Genomic DNA, 22207 nt, shown 5'->3' with positions numbered 1-22207 from the left:
GTTAGGAGGAAATTGGTTATTCAGGCATCACTACATTGATTCCTTACATTGATGAAGCTTTAGATGGCTTCTTCTCTGTCTCACCTTTACTGGTAATAGTTCCTGCTGACCCAGTGTGCTCAACCATCCTCCTGATGAAGTCCTATTGTATTTACTGGACAAAACGCATTGAGGTGAACCTCTTGTTGGGCTGCTCCAGGGAAATTTGTTGGCATCCAGTTAAGCTCTACTTTTGAAACTTACATATATGTATGGATATGCACTGAATAATTTGTTTTTAAATATCACTTCAATCTATTTTATCTTTTCACATGTTGCTGCCTCTATGGAGCACATGAATTCAAGGATGCACTACGAGTGATATTCAGAAAGCTGTATTGGACAAAAATGAAAACTGCTTGCCTTTATATATGGTACTTATAAATATATTATACTAAATATTATACTAGGTTTTTCATTACACCAATGTAGAAGTTACAATTCATAAAAAACAATCGTCAATTATAAGAAAATTGTAACTGTTTGGAAGTACCTTATCTTTGTTCACTCTACTCAATATGCGGTATTTTCAAATTAAATATGAAATCTGCCATATAGCTTAAATAGGCACAGAAATATTAACATTTAAATATCCTAAGCAGCTCCGTCCCGTGCATCACTGTGTAAGGCAACATTTTCACACTGTACTAATAATAATCATGACAAAACAAAACCACCACAGCTCATCTTTGTAGTCTGAATATGTAACTAAAACCCATGAACAAATTAAGATAATTGTTTATATTTGCTCTAAAATAGAGAAAAACAAAAGTGTCCCGTGCATCACACAAATCAAACATCTGGGAAGTAGTAATACCCTCTTGCATTTGCAACTTCTGGTGGCTGTATCTTTCTTACAATGTTGTCCAGGGTGTAAAACACCTTATCCTCCTGTGTTGGCCATTTCCACTGTTTAGTGATGTGATACTAAGCCAATAGGAGCACAGCAGATACTGCTGAGGAGTTCCTGCACTAATCAGGAATCTCCTCAGCGTTACAGCAGGGCAACCCACTGGGCGCAGCTCAGCAGCTGTCAGTGGGCGGAGTTACAGAGCAGAGGCCGTTAGAAATTGACCTGACAGCTGAGTCGTCAATCTGAGGTGAGCAATAACTAGTCTGGACGGCCAGGGGGCGGAGCCAGCAGAGTTTTATTTCATACAAAATGTAGGGTGGACAGAACTTCAGCCGGCCAGTTTCAGAACCTGTGGGCCTATTTACAATGGAGGGCCTGGAGCTACAGCTCCATCCGCCCCATTGTTAATCTGGCCATGGTAGAAACAAGAAATGTAACTATTATGTTTTGAACTAAGCATAAAATTGCCCAAATCATTGTTCCAAAATGCTAAACACAGCCTTCAAGACTGGAAAACACGTAATAATTCACACAAGTCCCGTGCATCACTTTCAATTGTTCCGTGCATCACAAGGTTTAAAAAAAAATCACAAAATTTCACAGTTGTTTATTTCATTTAATTTATACCAAAGCAATCTCTGAAATATATTTAAACAAAAAATGCATTTAACAAACATGTACCCTTTCAAACTTCACAGAATTATTCATTACATTCTGTTAAGGTAGAAAATATTTTCTACGAGTCCCGTGCATCACATGCTTTTAAATTTGTTTTCCTTTTAAAGTGGTCTGTTAAGAAATAGGTGTTATATGAAAACTTAATTGCTTAGTAGCAATGCCTTACCCTATAACTTAAGACCCACTAAAATCTTGGCATTTTGGCAAAGTTTGTCGTTTGAAATTGTGTAGCTGTCCCGTGCACCACCAGGAGAATCGCCCAAAATATAACAGGGACAGACATGACACATCAATGCAAAACATCATCTAGGTTTTCATATGGTCAGCGATTATATTTTCATGTGGCCAGTTTAAGTTATGCATCAGCTGTAAATCTCTTCATGTAAGTACTAGTATTCTTCCTCATCCAGATTAAGGTCATTATCCTTTCTTAACACATTCTGCAACCATTCCTGGTGACATGTGACAGCTGTGTCCATGTGTCCTGTGGTTTTGTTGGCTTGCTTCTGCTGTACATATTCTACTAAGATTCCTGACTCACTTTGCCCATCACAGCATCGGACAGCAGATTTGTAAGGAGTAATATGGCTGTGTGCAAGATTCAAAATTCAAGTCCGTGAACATAGCTAGACAGAGCTGGATATAACCATAATTTCACTGAAGAAAATAAAAAACAGAAATGAACTACCCTGTGATAATGTCATATCATACCTCTAAACAGCAATGCTTTATACTACTTGAAGCAAACTACTCTTCACTACAACATCTCATCTGCCACAAAGAAAAGCAAGTAGATTTTTCTTAATTATATGTGTTCTCCAAGCTAAGGGGCAGTTTTGAATTTTATGGTAGAGGGCATCTGTCATTTGCTTTCTTATCATATGCTAATTATTGTGTTCTGCTTTGATTTATTATTGGAATTTATTTACTGCGCTATTATGCAGAAACCCATTAGCAATATAGGTCAGAATACCAAGAAGCAATCTTAGTTTCATAGGGTTAGGTTAGGGAAAGGGAGGTTAGGCACCACCAAGGGGAGGTTAGGCACCCCCCTGGGATGGTTAGGTTTAGGGTACGGGAAGGGGGGGTTAGGCACCACCAGTGGGAGGTTAGGGTTAGGCACCACTAAAGGAGGGTTGGGGGGGGCAAGGGAGGGTTAGGTTACTTACCAGCCCCAGTCGGAATGCAGTGTTTGGGCTTCCGGCGTCGGTATTTCATCCTGCGGAAAATCATATTACATACCATTTCCCTGCTGGACTACATTCTCTGATATAGTACTGTCCAGCTGTGGACATTATGTGTGCAATGAACTCTAAGGTCTATACTGATCTACTGTGGTTAGCACTGATTAAAAGAAAAATGGAAGAAAAACAAAATGTTGAATAAACAGATATTTACTTCAAATCCATATCACATTCCATATTCTAAAACATACTAAACATATTGGGCATATCCAACTGGCCCCAAGGTTTTGTCCGCAAAAAATTATGCGGAGCTTGTAACCATTTATGGATGACTGCGGGTATGCGCGCCACCGATACCCGCGGTATCCAATTTTAAAAAACTTGGTTGCGGGGTTTTTTGTGGGCAGAATTAGCGGCGGTAGTGTAATGCATGGAGCAGGTGCAGGGTTAGTATAGTTAGCTAGTGTGTGCGGAGAGCAGGTGCAGGGTTAGGGGTAGTATAGTTAGGTAGTGTTCTTGGAGAGCAGGTGCAGGGTTAGTGGCGGTAGTGTAGTGTGTTCTGGGAGCAGATGCAGGGTTAGGATAGTTAGGTAGGGTGTTCGGAGAGCAGGTGCAGGGTTAGCGGCAGTAGTGTAGTATGTGTGGGGAGCAGGTGCAGGGTTAGTATAGTTAGGTAGTATGTGCGGGGAGCAGGTGCAGGGTTAGTATATTTAGGAAGTGTGTGCAGGGAGCAGGTGCAGGGTTAGTATAGTTAGGTAGTGTGTGCAGGGAGCAGGTGCAGGGTTAGTATAGTTAGGTAGTATGTGCGGGGAGCAGGTGCAGGGTTAGTATAGTTAGGTAGTGTGTGCAGGGAGCAGGTGCAGGGTTAGTATAGTTAGGTAGTGTGTGCAGGGAGCAGGTGCAGGGTTAGTATAGTTAGGTAGTATGTGCAGGGAACAGGTGCAGGGTTAGTATAGTTAGGTAGTATGTGCAGGGAGCAGGTGCAGGGTTAGTATAGTTAGGTAGTGTGTGCAGGGAGCAGGTGCAGGGTTAGTATAGTTAGGTAGTATGTGCGGGGAGCAGGTGCAGGGTTAGTATAGTTAGGTAGTATGTGCAGGGAGCAGGTGCAGGGTTAGTATAGTTAGGTAGTGTGTGCAGGGAGCAGGTGCAGGGTTAGTATAGTTAGGTAGTATGTGCGGGGAGCAGGTGCAGGGTTAGTATAGTTAGGTAGTGTGTGCAGGGAGCAGGTGCAGGGGTAGTATAGTTAGGTGGTGTGTTCGGAAAACAGGTGCAGGGTTAGCGGCGGTAGTGTAGTGTGTGCGGGGGCAAATGCAGGGTAAGTGGCGGTAGTGTAGTGTAATGTATGCAGGGAGCAGGTGCAGGGTTAGTACAGTTAGGCAGTGTATTCGGAGAGCAGGTGCAGGGTTAGTGGCGGTAGTGTAGTGTGTGCTGGGAGCAGATGCAGGGTTAGGATAGTTAGGTAGGGTGTTCGGAGAGCAGGTGCAGGGTTAGCGGCAGTAGTGTAGTATGTGCGGGGAGCAGGTGCAGGGTTAGTATAGTTAGGTAGTGTGTGCAGGGAGCAGGTGCAGGGTTAGTATAGTTAGGTAGTATGTGCGGGGAGCAGGTGCAGGGTTAGTATAGTTAGGTAGTATGTGCAGGGAGCAGGTGCAGGGTTAGTATAGTTAGGTAGTGTGTGCAGGGAGCAGGTGCAGGGTTAGTATAGTTAGGTAGTATGTGCGGGGAGCAGGTGCAGGGTTAGTATAGTTAGGTAGTGTGTGCAGGGGTAGTATAGTTAGGTGGTGTGTTTGGAAAACAGGTGCAGGGTTAGCGGCGGTAGTGTAGTGTGTGCGGGGGCAAATGCAGGGTAAGTGGCGGTAGTGTAGTGTAATCTATGCAGGGAGCAGGTGCAGGGTTAGTATAGTTAGGCAGTGTATTCGGAGAGCAGGTGCAGGGTTAGTGGCGGTAGTGTAGTGTGTGCTGGGAGCAGATGCAGGGTTAGGATAGTCAGGTATGGTGTTCGGAGAGCAGGTGCAGGGTTAGCGGCAGTAGTGTAGTATGTGCGGGGAGCAGGTGCAGGGTTAGTATAGTTAGGTAGTGTGTGCAGGGAGCAGGTGCAGGGTTAGTATAGTTAGGTAGTATATGCGGGGAGCAGGTGCAGGGTTAGTATAGTTAGGTAGTATGTGCAGGGAGCAGGTGCAGGGTTAGTATAGTTAGGTAGTGTGTGCAGGGAGCAGGTGCAGGGTTAGTATAGTTAGGTAGTGTGTGCAGGGGTAGTATAGTTAGGTGGTATGTTTGGAAAACAGGTGCAGGGTTAGCGGCAGTAGTGTAGTGTGTGCGGGGGCAAATGCAGGTTAAGTGGCGGTAGTGTAGTGTAATGTATGCAGGGAGCAGATGCAGGGTTAGTACAGTTAGGCAGTGTATTTGGAGAGCAGGTGCAGGGTTAGTGGCGGTAGTGTAGTGTAGTGTGTGGAGGGAGCAGGTGCAGGGTTAGTATAGTTATGTAGTGTGTGCGGGGTTAGCGGCAGCATAGTTAGTGTGTTTGGAGAGCAGGTGCAGAGTTAGTGGCGGTAGTGTAGTGTGTGCAGGGAGCAGGTGCAGGGTTAGTATAGTTAGGTAGTGTGTGCGGGGAGCAGGTGCAGGGTTAGTGGCGGTAGTGTAGTGTAGTGTGTGGAGGGAGCAGGTGCAGGGTTAGTATAGTTATGTAGTGTGTGCGGGGTTAGCGGCAGCATAGTTAGTGTGTTTGGAGAGCAGGTGCAGAGTTAGTGGCGGTAGTGTAGTGTGTACAGGGAGCAGGTGACGTGTTAGTATAGTTAGGTAGTGTGTGCGGGGAGCAGGTGCAGGGTTAGTGGCGGTAGTGTAGTGTGTGCAGGAAGCAGGTGCAGGGCTAGGGGTAGTATAGTTAGCAGGTGCAGGGTTAGCGGCGGTAGTGTAGTGTGTGCGTGGAGCAGGTGCAGGGTTAGTATAGTTAGGTAGTGTGTGCGGGGAGCAGGTGCAGGGTTATAGATAGTGTAGTTAGGTGGTGTGTTTAGAGAGCAGGTGCAGGGTTAGCAGCGGTAGTGTAGTGTAGTGTGTGCTAGGAGCGGATGCAGGGTTAGGCAAAATGTAGCTGTGTTGGGAGCAGGCTTATGGGAAATGTAGTGTAGTGGGTGCAGGGTTAGGTGTAGTGTAGGCAGTGTGTGTAGGGAAGCGGGTACTGGGGTAGTGTCTAAGAAGCAGGAGAGTGCTGTTGAAGTTGAGTAATTAAGGACTAAATAAGCTAATTGGAAACTACCAATTTCTTAATTAGCCAGTAGGGTGGGTGTCCAGAACAAGTGCTGAGTTTTTCTTGAAAGTATGGATTTTAGGAAAAATTAGACCTGCACTGGCACCAGTGGCGGATCCAGGGGGGGAGCGATCAGGGCGATAACCCCCCTTATAAAAACAACACCAAAAAATATATTTTTTTTTCCTCCATAAGAAGGCGTGGCCATGGACCCGCAATTAGACCACGCCCCCTTGACACAGCCAGCTCTCTTCAGGGACATGTGCTACGTGTCATTTGCTCAGGAAGAGTCGAAGAGCCTGAGGAGCAGTGGGACGCCGAACTGGAAGAAAAAGGCGCAGTCTGGCTGCAGAAATTAAGGGGTCTGCAGAGGGGGTTGATTGTTGAGGTTACTCGGGGCTGGACTGAGAGGGGCCTGGAAGGGAGACAGGATGACAGGAGCCTGGAGGGGAGACAGGATGACAGGGGCTTGGAGGGGAGACAGGATGACAGGGGCCTGAATGTTGGGGGGCTGGAGGAGACACGAGGCTAGAATGACAGGTGGCTGAAGGGGACTGAAGCCTGGAATGATGAGGGGCTGGAGGGGACAGGAGGCTGGAATGACAGGTGGCTGAAGGGGACGCATAGGGCTGAAGGCTGGAATGATGAGGGCTGGAGGGCACATGGGGCTGAAGGCTGGAATGATGGGGGCTGGAAGGTAAACAGAGGACTGGAATGACAGGGGACACAGAGCGGTGGATGCTGGAATGACAGGGGGCTGGAGGGGACATGGGGCTGAAGTCTGGAATGAGAGGGGGCTGGAGGGGACACTGGGCTGAAGGTTGGAATCACAGGGGTCTGGAGACTGGAATAATGTGGGGCTGGAGGGTACACAGAGGACTGGAATGACATGGCTGGAGGGAACACAGGAGGCTGGAGGGGACACAGGGGGCACATTTCTGGTTGAACTTCTGTTGTATGATGATATTGATTATATTCCTACACGAACAGGCATCTTCCGGACCATGTGATCTTCAACGTGAATAATGACTACTGATTGAGGACACTGGGCCTGATTCAGAGCTGCTCGCTCTGAAGCAGGGCCGGGCTTTTTTTTTTTAGAACGGCCTCCTGGCCGCTCGCATAACTGTGGGTGACCACCCACAGCTATTGCAAGTGGCCATGATGATGGTCGCGATGGTCTCGGCCCGCCCACCAAAGGGGGCGAGCTTTCACTCAACATCGACAGCTCTCCCTCTTTGGTGCGAGACCCAGAGCAATGGATTGCCCGTCGCTAGCCGGGTCTCCCGCATGCGCTGTGGGCCACCATCGACACGGTTGTGAGCGCTCAGCACTTGCGACCGGGTCTGAATCAGGCCCACTGTCTGCCCACGGAGGATCAATTTCTTCAGATGTTCCCCATTGCCGTGAAACCACTATATAAGTGAGTTTTTATTTAGTACATACAAAAACAGTATTGATTTTCTCTTGTCCTTTTAAGTGGGGCACCAAAGGAATTTTCACCCTGTGCTCTACTTGGTCTAGAACCAGCCCTGATATGACACACAAGGTCCCCCTCCTACAGGTGACTAAAACCGGATTATTGAGGAGTCTGAGGACACAGGCGACACATACCTCGCTCCCAGGGGTCCCATTGGGATCCATGATGATGGACGGATCGCCGATGCAGTGGCAAGCACATCCTTGCCACCACTGGATATACACACACCGCCCCCCTAAAGCAAAAGTCTAGATCCGCCCCTGACTGGCACCCTCACACACTCTCTCCCCTGTCAAAAAAAATTGAGCACTCAAAAAGAAAATCAAAACCCTTCCCCCTAAAGACCAAAAATCTCGCACCTACAGGGAATACCCAGCTGGTGCAAGATTTTTTTGCAAACTTGAGCCTTATTGGATATGCCCCATTTTGAATTAGATAAAATAGAAAAGGTCAACACATGTTTAGGGCACAGTAGGGAAATGTAGCCAGGATCCCAGCAGTGACCATCCAGACAGTCGCAAAATTCCAATGAATCTCGACGGTATTAGCGTTAGGTTTAGGCACTAGGGAGGGGGTTAGGGTGAGGCTGCCGAAGGAGACAGACTTAGGCTGCCACAGGAGCCAGTTAGGGTTAGGCTGCCACAGGGGATGGTTAGGCTGCCACAGGGGACGGTTAGGGTTAGGCTGCCACAGGGGACGGTTAGGCTGCCACAAGGGACGGTTAGGGTTAGGCTGCCACAGGGGACGGTTAGGGTTAGGCTGCCACAGGGGACGATTAGGGTTAGGCTGCCACAGGGGACGGTTAGGGTTAGGCTGCCAAAGAGGAGTATTAGATTACTCACAAAAATTAATCAGGATTTTTACCTTTGGGATAGTAACTGTCAGGATGGTCACCGCTGGGATATCACACCCAACCCCACAGTAGGGACACACTAATTGCATAATATAATGAAAAATTTAGTTTTAATTGTCTAAAAGGTTATTTATTTACAATCTTACGCTGGGCATACACTATATAATTCTCTGTCAGGCATCCATCCAATATGGTTGTTTGAAATGAAAACCTGGTAATGTATGGGAGTAAATGACATTTGACCATATTGTCCCAAACACTGGAAAAACGGACACAAACGATTATTCAAATTGGTTACATTTGTCTGTTTCCCAGTGTTTGTGAGCAAATGGTCGATTATCATTTGCTCCCAAACATTACTAGATTTTCATTCCATATTTTAGAAGGCGAGAGCGATGTGCTCTCCATTGCCGACAATGGAGACCCGGCGGTGCCTTTTTGGCTTCAGCAAAGCCTTCCAGGCACTGCCGGGTCCCCATCATGCACATACGGACTGTCACACATGCGCATTACACTGTGCCCAGTGCTGGCAGCGTTAGGCTGCCAGCAGGTGAGCGGAGGACCCCGTTGACAAGGAGGACTTCGCAGGACCTTGCCAGAGGGGTAAGTATTGATAAATACTAGTGGCATTTTCATTTGTATCACAGTGATACTAAACGAAAATTGCTGCTGGTATTTTCGTTTGTTTATAAATGGGGCCCTCTGTTACATATCTCATCTAGATGTACAATGTTATAGTCTTTGTCATTTGTTAAGCTGGGAACACACTAGAGGAGTATGGTCATGCCAAGAGCCCAGAGGCGAGAGTTCTTGGTGCCCCCCACCGCTCATATTCACTACCAACATCCCAGTGTCAACAGCACTCATACACACTCCCCCTAAACCACATTCACTACCAAGACCCCAGCAGTACCCAGTCACACATGCTCCAACACCCCAGCAGCACCCAGACACACACTCTCCCCCTGCATTCACTACTAACACCCAGGCACACACTCTCTCCCCTGTATTCACTGCCAACACCAAGCAGGTATCCTACACTCCCCCTCTAATTGCCCTAACCCCCCCTACCCGATGCTTGAACCTAACCTCCCCCCTTAGTGCCTGACCCTCCCCCCCAACACCGCTACTTAACTAGGGCATTCTGGCGGTCGGAATGTCGGCACCGGGATTCTGACAGGTGTTGGGATTCCGGCACCGGCATTCTGACCGCCGGAATCCCCGTGGTCGGGATTTTTACCGCATTACCCCCAGCAGCACCCATACACACCCCCTCCCGCCCTGCATTCACCACTAACAGCCTAAAAGCACCCAAACACATTCTCCCCCCTGCATTTACTGCCAACACTACAGCAGCACTTATACACAATCTCCCCACACCCGCATTCACTACTAACACCTTAGCAGCACCCAGACACACACTCACCCCCTTCATTCACTAACATACCAGCTGCAGACACACACCCTCCCTTCCTGCATTCACTATTAACATTCCAGCAGCACCCAGACACTCTCCACCTACATTTACTGCCAACACCCCTGCAGAACCCACAACCCCCTCATTCACTGCCAACACCCCAGTAGCATCCAGACACACACTCACCCCTCTGCAATCACTGCCAACACTCCAGTAGCACTCAGACACACAAAAAACTCTACCCCTGCATTCACTAACACCCTAGAAGCACGCACTCTCCTGCATTCACTGCCAAAACCCCAGAATCCCCACACCCCTGCATTCACTGCCAACATTTCAGCAGCACTCAGACACACTCGGATCACAAGGTAGATTGTAAAGGTGTGTACTGTACACATGATCTGGATGCTGATTGGATAATGGTGAAAGTACCACTGTATCTGAAGTATGATTGTATAGGTGTATACATAGTGGAGGCACCCAGTGCAGCCATTAAACCCCCAGTGCACGCCTTCAGCATGTATGTCCAAAAAGGGGGCATTAGCTTGCTGGGAGGTGACGAGACCTCGTGGCACACCGTTTCATCACGCTGGGGGACATGTGCAGCACTTCTCCGGGTTGCCCCAGAGTCTCCATGCACTACCGGCTCCTCCTCCTGGGAGTCAGGTGCTGCACTGTGATGTTAGTGTGCAGCGCCCGGCTCCTGTCACTGAGATGGCATTTTAAGGTATTTTTGCACAAGCTTCAACCATCGTGATGATTCTTCCATCGCATTACGTGATTCAATGTCAGCATCCCATCCACCACATGACTAGCTTTCCATGTGCATCCCTACCGATGTTTTAGATTCGGGTTTGGTACGGGATGCCGGCGGCAGGGTTAGGATATCGACACCTGTCGGTAGGTATCCTAACCCTTTTCCTACCCTTCCCCTAACCCTAACCGCCCCCTTAGTGCTTACCCGGAATCGGTAAGGGATGGCGGCTGTCAGAATCCTGACACGGCTAGCATACCGACACTTGTTGTTCGGTATCCTAACTTTCCCCCTCTCCCTACCCTAACCTCCCCCCCTAGTGCCTGAACCTAACACCCACCCTCCCTGCACCCTAACCCCCACCCTAGTGCCCAACCCCCGCACCCTAACCCCTACCAAGCTACTTACCTTCGGTATCTGAGGCGGTCAGGATGCCGACGCCAAGATTGTGATAGGCATTGGGATTCTAGCACCAGTAATATCAATGCCGGCATACTGACTGTATCCCGTCTAACCTTCCCAACTTACCTTCGGGATGCCGGGATTCTGACACGTATTCTAACTGCCAGCATACCATGTGTCAGTATATTGACTGGATCCCTTATATTTTACAGGATTCATTCAACATAAACTTAAGATGCAAGAACACTTTCTTTTGAGGGGGCCCATGTGCAGTCTCTGTCACGGGCCCCCTCCTCTCCGTTCAACAGCACTCTGAGCAGTGAGCGGAGAGCGCCGGAGTTATAGACCCTGGGCACTAGCGTGTACCCAGAGTCTATAGCGCATGCGCAGGTCACCGGTAAAAAGTGGTCACGGCGGCCATTTTATCTGTACTGCGAAAACGACAGGAAAATTGCCGACGTGGGACTCAGGAGAGGTAATATTATGGGTGCAGGGATTGCGGTGCGGCCCCCCCCTGGACCCAGGGGCCCATGTACCCCGCACACCCTGTACCCATTATAGATACGCCCCTAGTACTGTCACTGGTATGGTAGTTATTGTCTGATAACCGCCATTGTGGGACAAAGCAAATACTGTCAGGTGCTCAGGTGGCAGAATCACGTAACCCCACTTCCTCTCCATTCTTGGACCTTGGGATCCCAGTATGCCGGGGACGCCGAGCATCCGTTACTATGTGACCGGTAACGGCCATCACAGCACTGTATACCCATAGGAGAGCCCACATCACTGTCTCCCGGTGACGGGTAACATCACACTGCGGCGTCCTCCGCCTGCTGCATTAGGGAAAGGGGAATAGTACGTATGCTGCTCCTGGACAGAGCCGGGAAGACACTGCTGCGCCCCGCCCACGCCTGTCTTCCCGGGGCCAGGTCCTCCCTCTGGTCACATGAGTCTCCTCTCCTCCATGCCTGAGATAAAGCGCTTTCCTGCTTGCTACGATGGCGGGCACCAGCATAGAGCACCGGTTGGTACCGGCACCGATCAGTGTGTATAGGAGGCCGTGCTAGTCTAAGCCCCCGGCGGGCTGTGGCATCATGGCTCTCCTTCACAGGATATTCAGCAGGAAAGCCACCTCCAGCTCCGTACCCAGCAGCAGAGGGACCAGGGAAGGAGCCGCATTCAGGTGGGCACACACACACGGTATAGCCATGTGACTGGCTGAGGCTTTATATAGAGGTTCCGACCTGCAGGTGATGTACACGTCTGACCATAGGGGCTTAGGCTCTGGCTTATTACGTGGCACATGCACAGGAAGACTAGTGATGTCCTGTGCAGCACAGCGGAGAGATGGTATACCACCCTGCTAGGGGCAAGGAGGTACAGTATTACCCTGTTCCCTGCTGGGCAATGGCATCATGCGCCGGTGTTTCCTAAGCAGATCTTCCTTCTTTCTCACATGAGTATGACTGTAACTGTATTGCCTAATATTTTCAGTCATGATGAATGTCATAACTATTACCAGTAGTCTTTATCTTCTACAATAACTATACTACTTATTTATCGACATCTCTGTTGAATTGTAGTTAAGAAGGAAAGATTTAACAATTTTCATTAAGTGTAATATCAAAAATGGTACCTGGGTGGGGGGGGGGGTGGAGCAGCGATGACCCAACGTATGCTGAATCCCTTTAATAGTGTTATATTATTGAACTCATTAAAATAGGCCATTATTAATGTTTATTTACTTATGCAATAACTAAGAAAGCTTCTGAGTAGAGATGAGCAGTTCGGTTTTCCACGGTTATGTTCAAGTCTCAAAAAAGGCATCATATTGGCTTTCACATTATTTGGATAGCCAATAAGATAAATCCGAACTTGCGCTAATTTGGCGAAAAGAACTGAGTCAAAACCAAACCGCTCATCTCTACCTCTGAGAGCCACAAATGGCTTGCTCTGAGTTAATTGGTTTAATTGTTTAGTAAATTATGATTTCTGAATAACGAAAAGATTCAAAAAGAGAAAGTGTTTGTCTCCTAGGAAACTGCAAGCCAAACACGGCTATTTACGAAGCGGCGGGTTCTAAATTCCGGTGTTTTTTGCAGTGGTTTATGGGCCTGATTCAGAGCTGAACGCTCTGACCAGAGCGCTCACTCTGAATCAGGGCCCTCCTCCATGAAAGTGGAGCGGCCTCCTGCCCGCTCGCATAGCTGTGGGTGACCACCCACAGCATATGCGAGCGGCCAAAAAGATGGTCGCGATGGTATCGACCATCGGACTTGTGACGGAGACCCTGCGGTAGGGTCTCCCTTCCGCAAGCCCTGGAGTGATTTTGGCTCTATCAGAGCCAAAATCACTCCCACTGACATCACTAGTGATGTCAGTGGGGCCGGCTTCAGACGAGACCCGGAGCGATGGAAAGCCCGTCGCTCGTCGGGTCTCGTGCATGCGCACGACGGAGCTCCCTCCGTCGTGCGCATGCGCAGTGGGGAACATCGACCCGCTTGCGAGCGTCCTGCCGCTCGCGAGCGGGTCTGAATGACCCCCTATGTCCGCAGATTTATTAAACTCAAATCTGCTACAAAACAGCAGAGAAACTAAATTTTAGAATAGAACATCAAATGAAAAGAAAAAGATGCAGCAGAGGGTGAGTACGGTTGATGCCCATCTGCCCTGTGCATCAAAACGATTGCTCTGCCCTCCTTACGGCCTAGCACTCTGGGGCATTCTCCATAGAAATTAATGGGACCACACTGATTGGTCAGAGCAGGGCCAGATTAACAATGGGGTGGGTGGAGCTGCAGCTCCAGGCCCCCATTGAAAATAGGCCCACAGTAGACTGACAGCGTTGACAGGAAAACCTTTTTCCTGTCACCTCATACTGCTGCCGCCGAACACTTTAAGTAATTCGGTCAATTCAGTATATGATGCCCTGGTGCCTTCCAAAACCAATCCGTAAAAATATATACAGGGACTGGCACAATGTAGCAAAAATACTTGTCACCACTTATTTTTTCTGCATTTTGCCAGTCCCTGGAGTGCCGCCTCTCTCTGCTTTTTCAAACATACATAATGTATGTATGTGTGCATATATATATGTAGACATTTATAAGCTTCACTAAGTGACTCTTTTTTTTTTTTTTTTTTGTTCTCACTAGGGTATAGATCTAATATCTTCTTGGAATAGCTATTAATAAGATTAGGTCCTTTATATAGCTAGATGTCACATTCATGACATCACTAATTGACCCACATGCTCTTAAGTAGAGAGGGTTCAAATTCATTAAGGGAGTGGATAGATCCCCTTCAGTTTTTGTACCCTGACGTCATCAGTTACTGTCCAACGTCATTCCCTACCATAAAGGTGGAGGGGAAATATACACCTGTGGCGAGCGAAGCGAGCTACCGTGCCCGAAGTGTGGACTGTATGGGCATGGAACCGCACTTCCGCCCTCACTTCACGTCACTTCCAGGTACAAAAACTGAAGAGGAAATCTACCTTTCCAATCACTAAGTGCCATTTTTCTTTTTTGTCACATTAATAAGGGGTATTTCCTTTTGTTTGTAGACTTTCACAGTACACTGTTGATCTAAGCGGAGTGGGGAGTGCAATTGAGTTGATTAAAGGAAGGCGCTAGCCACACCTCCTGTGCAGACCACACTCCCACAGCACTGGTCATATCCCACCACATCACTAGTCACACCCCCTGAGGCGGCACACAATAGGCCTTTTGTAAATTTCAGCTTCAGGCCCATGTGGACCTTAATCTACCACTGGACAGGCACCAGCTCTGTCCACAGCCAGGAATCCAATCTCCCCTTTGCCTCTGGATCACTGAGATGTGAGTTCAGGTTCTTCAGCTCTGATGCCCAGCCCCAGATATTTCACATATGCACAATGTATTGATGATTTTACTGCATAGTGCATATACTGTAAATGTATACATACCCATTCATATTTTCATGGCCTATTTGACCAGATGCCTTGAATGGTATTTTATAGGTTTGTTGTCTGTGTGCGCATACAAGTTAAAGTAAAGGCACCTGTACATGTAGCTTACTGTTACACTAGGAACATTCCATCAATTATTTAGACTTTTAGGTTTTTATGTTAATGTACAGCTCCTTTGAGCCCATCTATGTATTATGTAAATAATACTGAAAGCAAATTTTTAAGCCATGTAAGGATGTTGTCGCACATCAGGGTCTGAGTCCCTGTTACCAGGTCTGGCTATGTTAATCCTCAGGAATTTATTTACATGCACAGACTTAAAGCATAGGCTGCTTGTGTGTGGTATTAACATTACGTGCCCATCTCAATCAGGCCCTCTATGTTTTCCAACAGAATATATAATGTACACCATTTTTCAACTCTGTTGCCATTTTGAGGGATAAATCTTCTTCTAGCCCTACCATGCCTTGCCCTGTACCTTCCACAATGTTTCTGTTTTGGAGTTAATGCACATACATTTAAAGCAAGACACCTTTACTTATTTTTAAACTTTATTTTATTAATTGAGCAATGGCTAGATTTCAGTAAAAGAATCGGTAGTGCATTTCCTGGGACGTAGCAGACGTCGGGGCAGGTAACAAGCAGGGCACCTCCAGGGACGTAGCAGAGATCGGTGCAGGCGGCTGACAGTACATCTATAGGGACGTAGCCAAGGTCAGGGCAGGCAGCACAGTGCATCTCCTGTGACGTAGCAGAAGTTGAAGCAGGTGGCAGACAGTGCATCTCTTGGGACATAGCCGAGGTCAAAGCAGGCGGCAGCCAGTGCATCACCAGGGACATAGCCAAGGTCGGGACAGGTGGCAGACAGTGCATCTCCTTGGATGTTACAGAGGTAGGGGCAGGTGACAGTGCATCTCCAAGGTTGTAGTCGGGGCAGGTGGCAGACAGTGCATCTCCTGGGACAAAGCTGAGACCAGGGCAGGCAGCAGACAGAGCATCACCAGGGACATAGCAGAGGTCGGGGCAGGCGGCAGACAGTGCATCACCAGGGATGTAGCCGAGATCGGTGCAGACGGTGCATCTCCTGGGACATAGCCGAGGTCAAAGCAGGTGTCAGACAGTGCATCACCAGGGATGTAGTCGAGGTTGGGGCAGGCGGCAGACAGTGCATCTCCTGGGACGTTACCAAGTTCGGGGCAGGTGACCGTGTATCTTCAAAGTTGCAGCCGAGTCGGGGCAGGTGGCAGACAGTGCATCTCCAGAGACATAGCTGAGGTCAGGGCAGGCGGCAGACAGTGCATCTCCAGAGAGATAGCTGAGATCAGGGCAGGCAGCAGACAGTGCATCTCCAGAGAGATAGCTGAGGTCACGGCAGGCAGCAGACAGTGCATCTCCAGAGACATAGCTGAGGTCAGGGCAGGCGGCAGGCAGTGCATCTCCAGAGACATAGCTGAGGTCAGGGCAGGCGGCAGACAGTGCATCTCCAGAGACATAGCTGAGGTCAGGGCAGGCGGCAGACAGTGCATCTCCAGAGACATAGCTGAGGTCAGGGCAGGCGGCAGACATTGCATTTCCAGAGACATAGCTGAGGTCAGGGCAGGCAGTGCATCTCCAGAGACATAGCTGAGGTCAGGGCAGGCAGTGCATCTCCAGAGACATAGCTGAGGTCAGGGCAGGCGGCAGGCAGTGCATCTCCAGAGACATAGCTGAGGTCAGGGCAGGCGGCAGACAGTGCATCTCCAGAGACATAGCTGAGGTCAGGGCAGGCGGCAGGCAGTGCATCTCCAGAGACATAGCTGAGGTCAGGGCAGGCGGCAGGCAGTGCATCTCCAGAGACATAGCTGAGGTCACGGCAGGCAGCAGACAGTGCATCTCCAGAGACATAGCTGAGGTCAGGGCAGGCGGCAGACAGTGCATCTCCAGAGACATAGCTGAGGTCAGGGCAGGCGGCAGACAGTGCATCTCCAGAGACATAGCTGAGGTCAGGGCAGGCGGCAGGCAGTGCATCTCCAGAGACATAGCTGAGGTCAGGGCAGGCGGCAGGCAGTGCATCTCCAGAGACATAGCTGAGGTCAGGGCAGGCGGCAGGCAGTGCATCTCCAGAGACAAAGCTGAGGTCAGGGCAGGCGGCAGGCAGTGCATCTCCAGAGACATAGCTGAGGTCAGGGCAGGCGGCAGACAGTGCATCTCCAGAGACATAGCTGAGGTCAGGGCAGGCGGCAGACAGTGCCTTTCCAGGGGCATGGTCGGGGTAGGCAGCAGGCACAGCAGGAACAAGATGTTTTTAGGACTACTACCTTTTGTTAGACCAGGACTTCGTCTGATGGCATAGTGTCTGATTCCATTGGCACATTGTGATAAGTTTCACCCCATTTAGGGCACACAAATTGAATGTTATCAAAAAGCCTCTGCTTCGTGGTAGTAATTGGTTCTTTGAACACTTCACTATGGGACAAAGGAATTTGCTGATTTTCATTTAGGTCCATTGAGTCCTTTTGCAATGTAACTGGGGATGCTGTTTTTCCGGTCTCTGTCGCTTCCCAGTTAATTAGAGAGAAGAAGGGGTGTTCTCGCACATTGCCATTTACTCCAAGCCGGAGGGACTGTTCCTTACACAGGAGCTTTGTTATAATGTCCTTTGTTAAAGGATCAGTAAGCCCCGAATATGTTGGTTCTTGAGTAAGGATCATTGTGTTTACCACTGAAGCTGACTTGCCATTAAAAGGGTACTTTCGTAGGGTGAGTAGATATAAAATAACGCCAAATGCGAACCAATCCACACCTGCACTGTATGGCTGGCATGTTATGATTTCTGGAGCATTATAGCCATAGGTCCCACCAAGTACTTTGGCATTAGTTTTTCCATATGCATTCAATAGGGCCAGACCAAAGTCTGTGATCTTAACATGACCCTCTGTGGTTAGCAAAATGTTTTCCAATTTGAGGTCTCTGTGAATAATTCCTCTTGAATGCATGAACTGCAATCCACAAACCAGTTCAGCAGCTATAAATTTTATTGTGGCTGGGTCCACCAATGAGGTCTTCACAAAATCAAACAGATCCCCTCCGCCAGCCAGTTCCATTACACAGTATAGATAGCTCTCTGTGTGGAAGGCTGCATAACCATGGATCATAAAAATGCTCTCATGTGACATTTCAAGTACCCGACACTCAACCAAACTGTTCTCATGTTCTATTCTTGCTTTCTTCTTTAAGATTTTGATTAATGCTCTCTTCTTTAAGATTTTCACTGCGACTCTTTCCCTACGAATAGCATCTGTTGCCAGCATCACTTTGCCATAACCTCCCTTTCCAAGTAGTGAGTGGAAAGTAAATTGTTCCACTGTTAATGGGACAGTGTCTGTGATTTCTGCAGTTTGCTGAACCTGTGGGATGCTTGGTTGGCCTCTGCTAATTTCTGTTATGAATTGATTTTTCTTATTTTTTACGAACCCAGCAAACCTGTCCCAGCGTCTCTGTATAGCTGCTTTGCCTGATTTCTTTTTGGTCATCTGTGTAAGGTTTGTCTGGCCTGCCCAATGACTGCATCCCTCACCTGGATCTTCAGCAACATCAAAGTTTCTCCTGTGTCTCGCTCGCCAAAATCTGGGACATCTGTTGCATGCTCTTATGAACTGATCTCTTTTCTTTTTTAGAAATCCAGCAAACCTGTCCCAGCCCCTCAGTACACCTGCTACAAATGTGTTTGTTCTCACCTCTCTCTTGGCTGGTTGTGCCTGGCCTGCCTTCTTTCCTCTGCGTCTCTCTGCTTTTTTGGTCTGTTTTCCTTGGTTTTTCCTTCTCCCTGCTTTGTCTGGAGGTTTTTTTCTCTTAATAGTTCCCATGATATGTCAGAAGACAACAATAGGGCTCTTAGAGAATAAACAAACTTGCAATATCACAAGATGTGACTGCACAGTTTGGAGTTTCTGAAAACAGAGGTACAAAGGTTCCAGCAGCTCTACAAGTAGATGTGTGATATCATCAGTAATTGTGATGTCACAAGCAGCTGCAGTGTGCAGTTGAGCTTAGTCCTAAAGGTTACATACAATATGGCAGTTGATGTATATGAAAGTTTCATCCTGTCCAAACTGTAAACAGTATTAGATATAGAGAAGGAGGACTTATTTCCCATATCTAGAATGTACTTGTGCCCATATTAAGACTTTAAAATAATAATTTATAAGAGAATACATTTTGGAGATTAGACTGTATTGCTGACAGTATATATCCAAATAGAGAAGCATTTAAAAGAGCCTTTTCTCTCAGTTTTAGACAGGGGATTCCAGTCAGGAATACCACTAACTGAATTTTGTCATGCTTCCTGCTATGTATTGCAGAAAACATTACCAGTAACATAGTAGGCTTCATTTTCACTTTAACAATTTGGGGCCTATTTATCATAAACAGCCCTTTGGTGGCGATATGTGAGACTTTTATGTCAATAAGCGTAAAATGTCTGCCAGGCAGAGATGTGACCTCACAGACCAATAGGAAGCTGCAGAGAGATGATTGGTCTGCACAGTCACAGTTCTATTGTGGTCTTTAATAGGGAGGTTTCAAATTCATGTGATCACTAAGTGCCATTTTTCTTTTTTTGTCACTTTAACAAGGGGAATCTCCTTTTTGTTTGTAGACTTTCACATTACACAGTATGGGGGGGTACAATTGAGGTGAATGAAGGAAGGTACTAGCCACATCCCATGATGCAGACCACTCCCCCACAGCACTAGTCATGTCCCTCCACATCACTAGTCACACCTCCCATGCGGCGCCACATAATAGGCCATTTGTAGATTTCAGCTCCAGGCCAATGTGGACCTTAATCTGGAATTGGGTCAGAGCATGCGAACTTCTGCAAACTGGTGTTCCTAAGGTGCAGGGAACCCCATTTTTGAGGGTTTTAGACCATTGAAAGAATAGAATATAAACCGCTGATTTATCAAATGGGGGTTTTGAAAACCCGCTGTAAAACCTCTGGCAAACGTGACCAAACAAATGTCCTGCCTTTGGCAGTGGGTTTGGGTGTAGCACTGCAAAGATCAGTATAAACTGTACAGGCTTCGTTCTGTTTGAAAGGATAGAAGTAGTTAAAAAAAAATCAAATTAAAAGTGTGGTATGCCACAACTCTTAAGCAGGGGGACTCACAGCGTGGGGTCCCCCTGCCATAACATTAACCAACCTGAAACTGGTCAGTTCAGGGCTGGAATCCCTCCGAAAATCAGGACCCTTCTAAAATTGGGGTCCCACCTCCCAAGGGACAGACACTGGGTATTTACGCACCTCCTGGGCTTTGGGTACTTGGGTAATAGTGATTACATAATCAATAATATTGTTCTTTGCAGGCAGTTTACCACTCCCAGCAAGCCTGCCTTGGCATGAAGGCACTTGTAGAACCACAGGTGTCAGCATGCCTGGATATTAAGAAACGCTGCTGGTGCTTGTAGTCTGCCTGGGGAAAAAAATAAAATAAAGACAAGGCACGCATACTGAGTATTGGAATTTTTTTTATAAAAAAAAACAAAATAGCCCTCATTTTACACTTTAATACTCACAAAAGCAATGAAGCAGGTCTTTTTCAACCCAGGTAGGCATCCAGGGATTTTTGCAAAACCAGAAAAGCTCATCAAACTGTCCCTTTGCACTGTTTCCAGGTTCCCTGTCCAGAGTGGCAACGCTGATTGGCTGAGAGCGGCAGCTTCCACACTCTAAAGACCATTTACACAGTCGAGTCACATTATTATGACCACCTCCTACATTTGACGTAGGCAGCGCGTAGCCCATGAAGTATGTCACATACCGTGCACTGGCTTGGTGGGTATATAAGGTGTCCGATAGGCCGTCTGCATACATATTACTCATTGTCATGGGTAAAAGGGGCGATTTATCCGAGTTGCAAAAAGGGATGATTATTGGCTTTCGGGCCAAGGTGGCAGTGTTTCTGAAACAGCGCAGTTTGTGAGCTGTTTGCGTGCTGCTGTGGTGACTGTGTATCGTGACTGGACAAATGGCACCATTGCGAATAACTGACGTGGAAACTGCGGAGCACCACGTGCCATTGATGTGAGAGGTGAACGTTCGCTACGTAGGTGCGTAGGGATGACCGACACGCTACAGTGGAGCAGCTCACCGTCAAAATGAACCTGGGGGCCACCAGACGTGTGTCTAAGCAAATGGATGGTCACTGCACCAAAGCTAATGAAGGTGCTTCGGCAGAAAAGGCTTACATTTTCACACCTGTATGCAAATTGGACCTTTGCTGTTTGGCGAAGGGTTACTACCTTCTCCAGTGAGTCATGAATATTTTAAAAAAATTATTAACTATTTTGATTCCTTTAAACAGAACAAAGCCTGTTTAGTTCATAGTGATCTGTGCAGTGCTTGTCTAATGTTTAGCTTTTATTCCACTGTGGAATAGAATAGAACACGCCACGGCGGGTTGTCGATTGGGTATCACTTTAAATATCAAAACCGAACAAAAATGAAGTAGCATACTGCACTAATCAAAAAAGAGAACTCTAACTGGTAGGGCAGAATGATATACAAGACACATTAAAAAAAAAAAAAAATATATATATATATATATATATATATATCCTCATATGAATTTAATAACATAATTGCTTGTTATTTGAATATTACCACATCAACAATAATTCATATGGTAGCTAGCCTTTTTAAAAGTAATGCACACTACTATAAATATGAAACCTATGCATATAAAATATATACTAAAAAACAGTTTATAATTCAGTTCCTGGATATTCACAGAAAATTTAAATAATCTGATCTGTGGAACCAGAAATCCCAGAATATTAGATGCAATTAGAACAGTCTCTGACCTGTGAATGAAGGACCGTCACTTAGTTGTCAGAGACTCCGGCTGATGATATTCCCATGTCTGGTACCTGTGCAGAAGTAAAAACCACCGTCTCTGATAGTTCAATTACAGGAGAGTAGCTTGAATGCCATGTAGCTCCACACACAATAGCTCCAGCTGATGTTAATGTCCCTGAATCTGACACGTGAAAGAGTGGCCATTCCGTGTGCAGCGCTCAGCTGTCACTCACCTCCGCAGCTTTTCCTATCCCAAATGGTGATCAGTGTACCGCTGTAGATGAGCTGATAACTGGCATCGGAATAGTTGGAATAGAAAACGACTAGTTGGATAATAAAACCCAGCGTGCAGTTAGACCCCTGACGCAATTTTCCCATACATGAGGCTTTTTTACACTGTGTACATTTTGTTGCGCCTAACAAATAATAGATAATAAAGGGTTTATTTACTAAAGTGTGGGTTTTTAGCAGTGGAGTTGTTGTCCATAACAACCGATCTGATTCTAGCTATCTTCCCGA

At 47.3% G+C, this 22207-nt stretch overlaps 1 protein-coding gene across 1 annotated transcript; it reads right to left on the bottom strand.

The window, feature by feature from the left end:
* Positions 1–17153: 17153 nt before the first annotated feature.
* LOC148521300 (protein kinase C delta type-like) lies at positions 17154–18695 on the bottom strand. The gene has a single exon (XM_088475332.1). It carries the CDS (start codon positions 18693–18695, stop codon positions 17154–17156), a length of 1542 nt encoding a protein of 513 aa, XP_088331458.1.
* Between the last annotated feature and the right edge of the window lie 3512 nt (positions 18696–22207).

The sequence above is a fragment of the Taudactylus pleione genome, unplaced genomic scaffold, assembly GCF_031769625.1.
Source record: "Taudactylus pleione unplaced genomic scaffold, aTauple2 ptg000170l, whole genome shotgun sequence".
In the NCBI taxonomy this organism is placed as follows: domain Eukaryota; kingdom Metazoa; phylum Chordata; class Amphibia; order Anura; family Myobatrachidae; genus Taudactylus; species Taudactylus pleione.
This window is presented reverse-complemented; position numbering and strand designations above follow the sequence as displayed.

Excerpts from the sequence above, each read along its gene's own strand:
- LOC148521300 (XM_088475332.1), bottom strand. The coding sequence starts at position 18,695 with ATGGGAACTATTAAGAGAAAAAAACCTCCAGACAAAGCAGGGAGAAGG.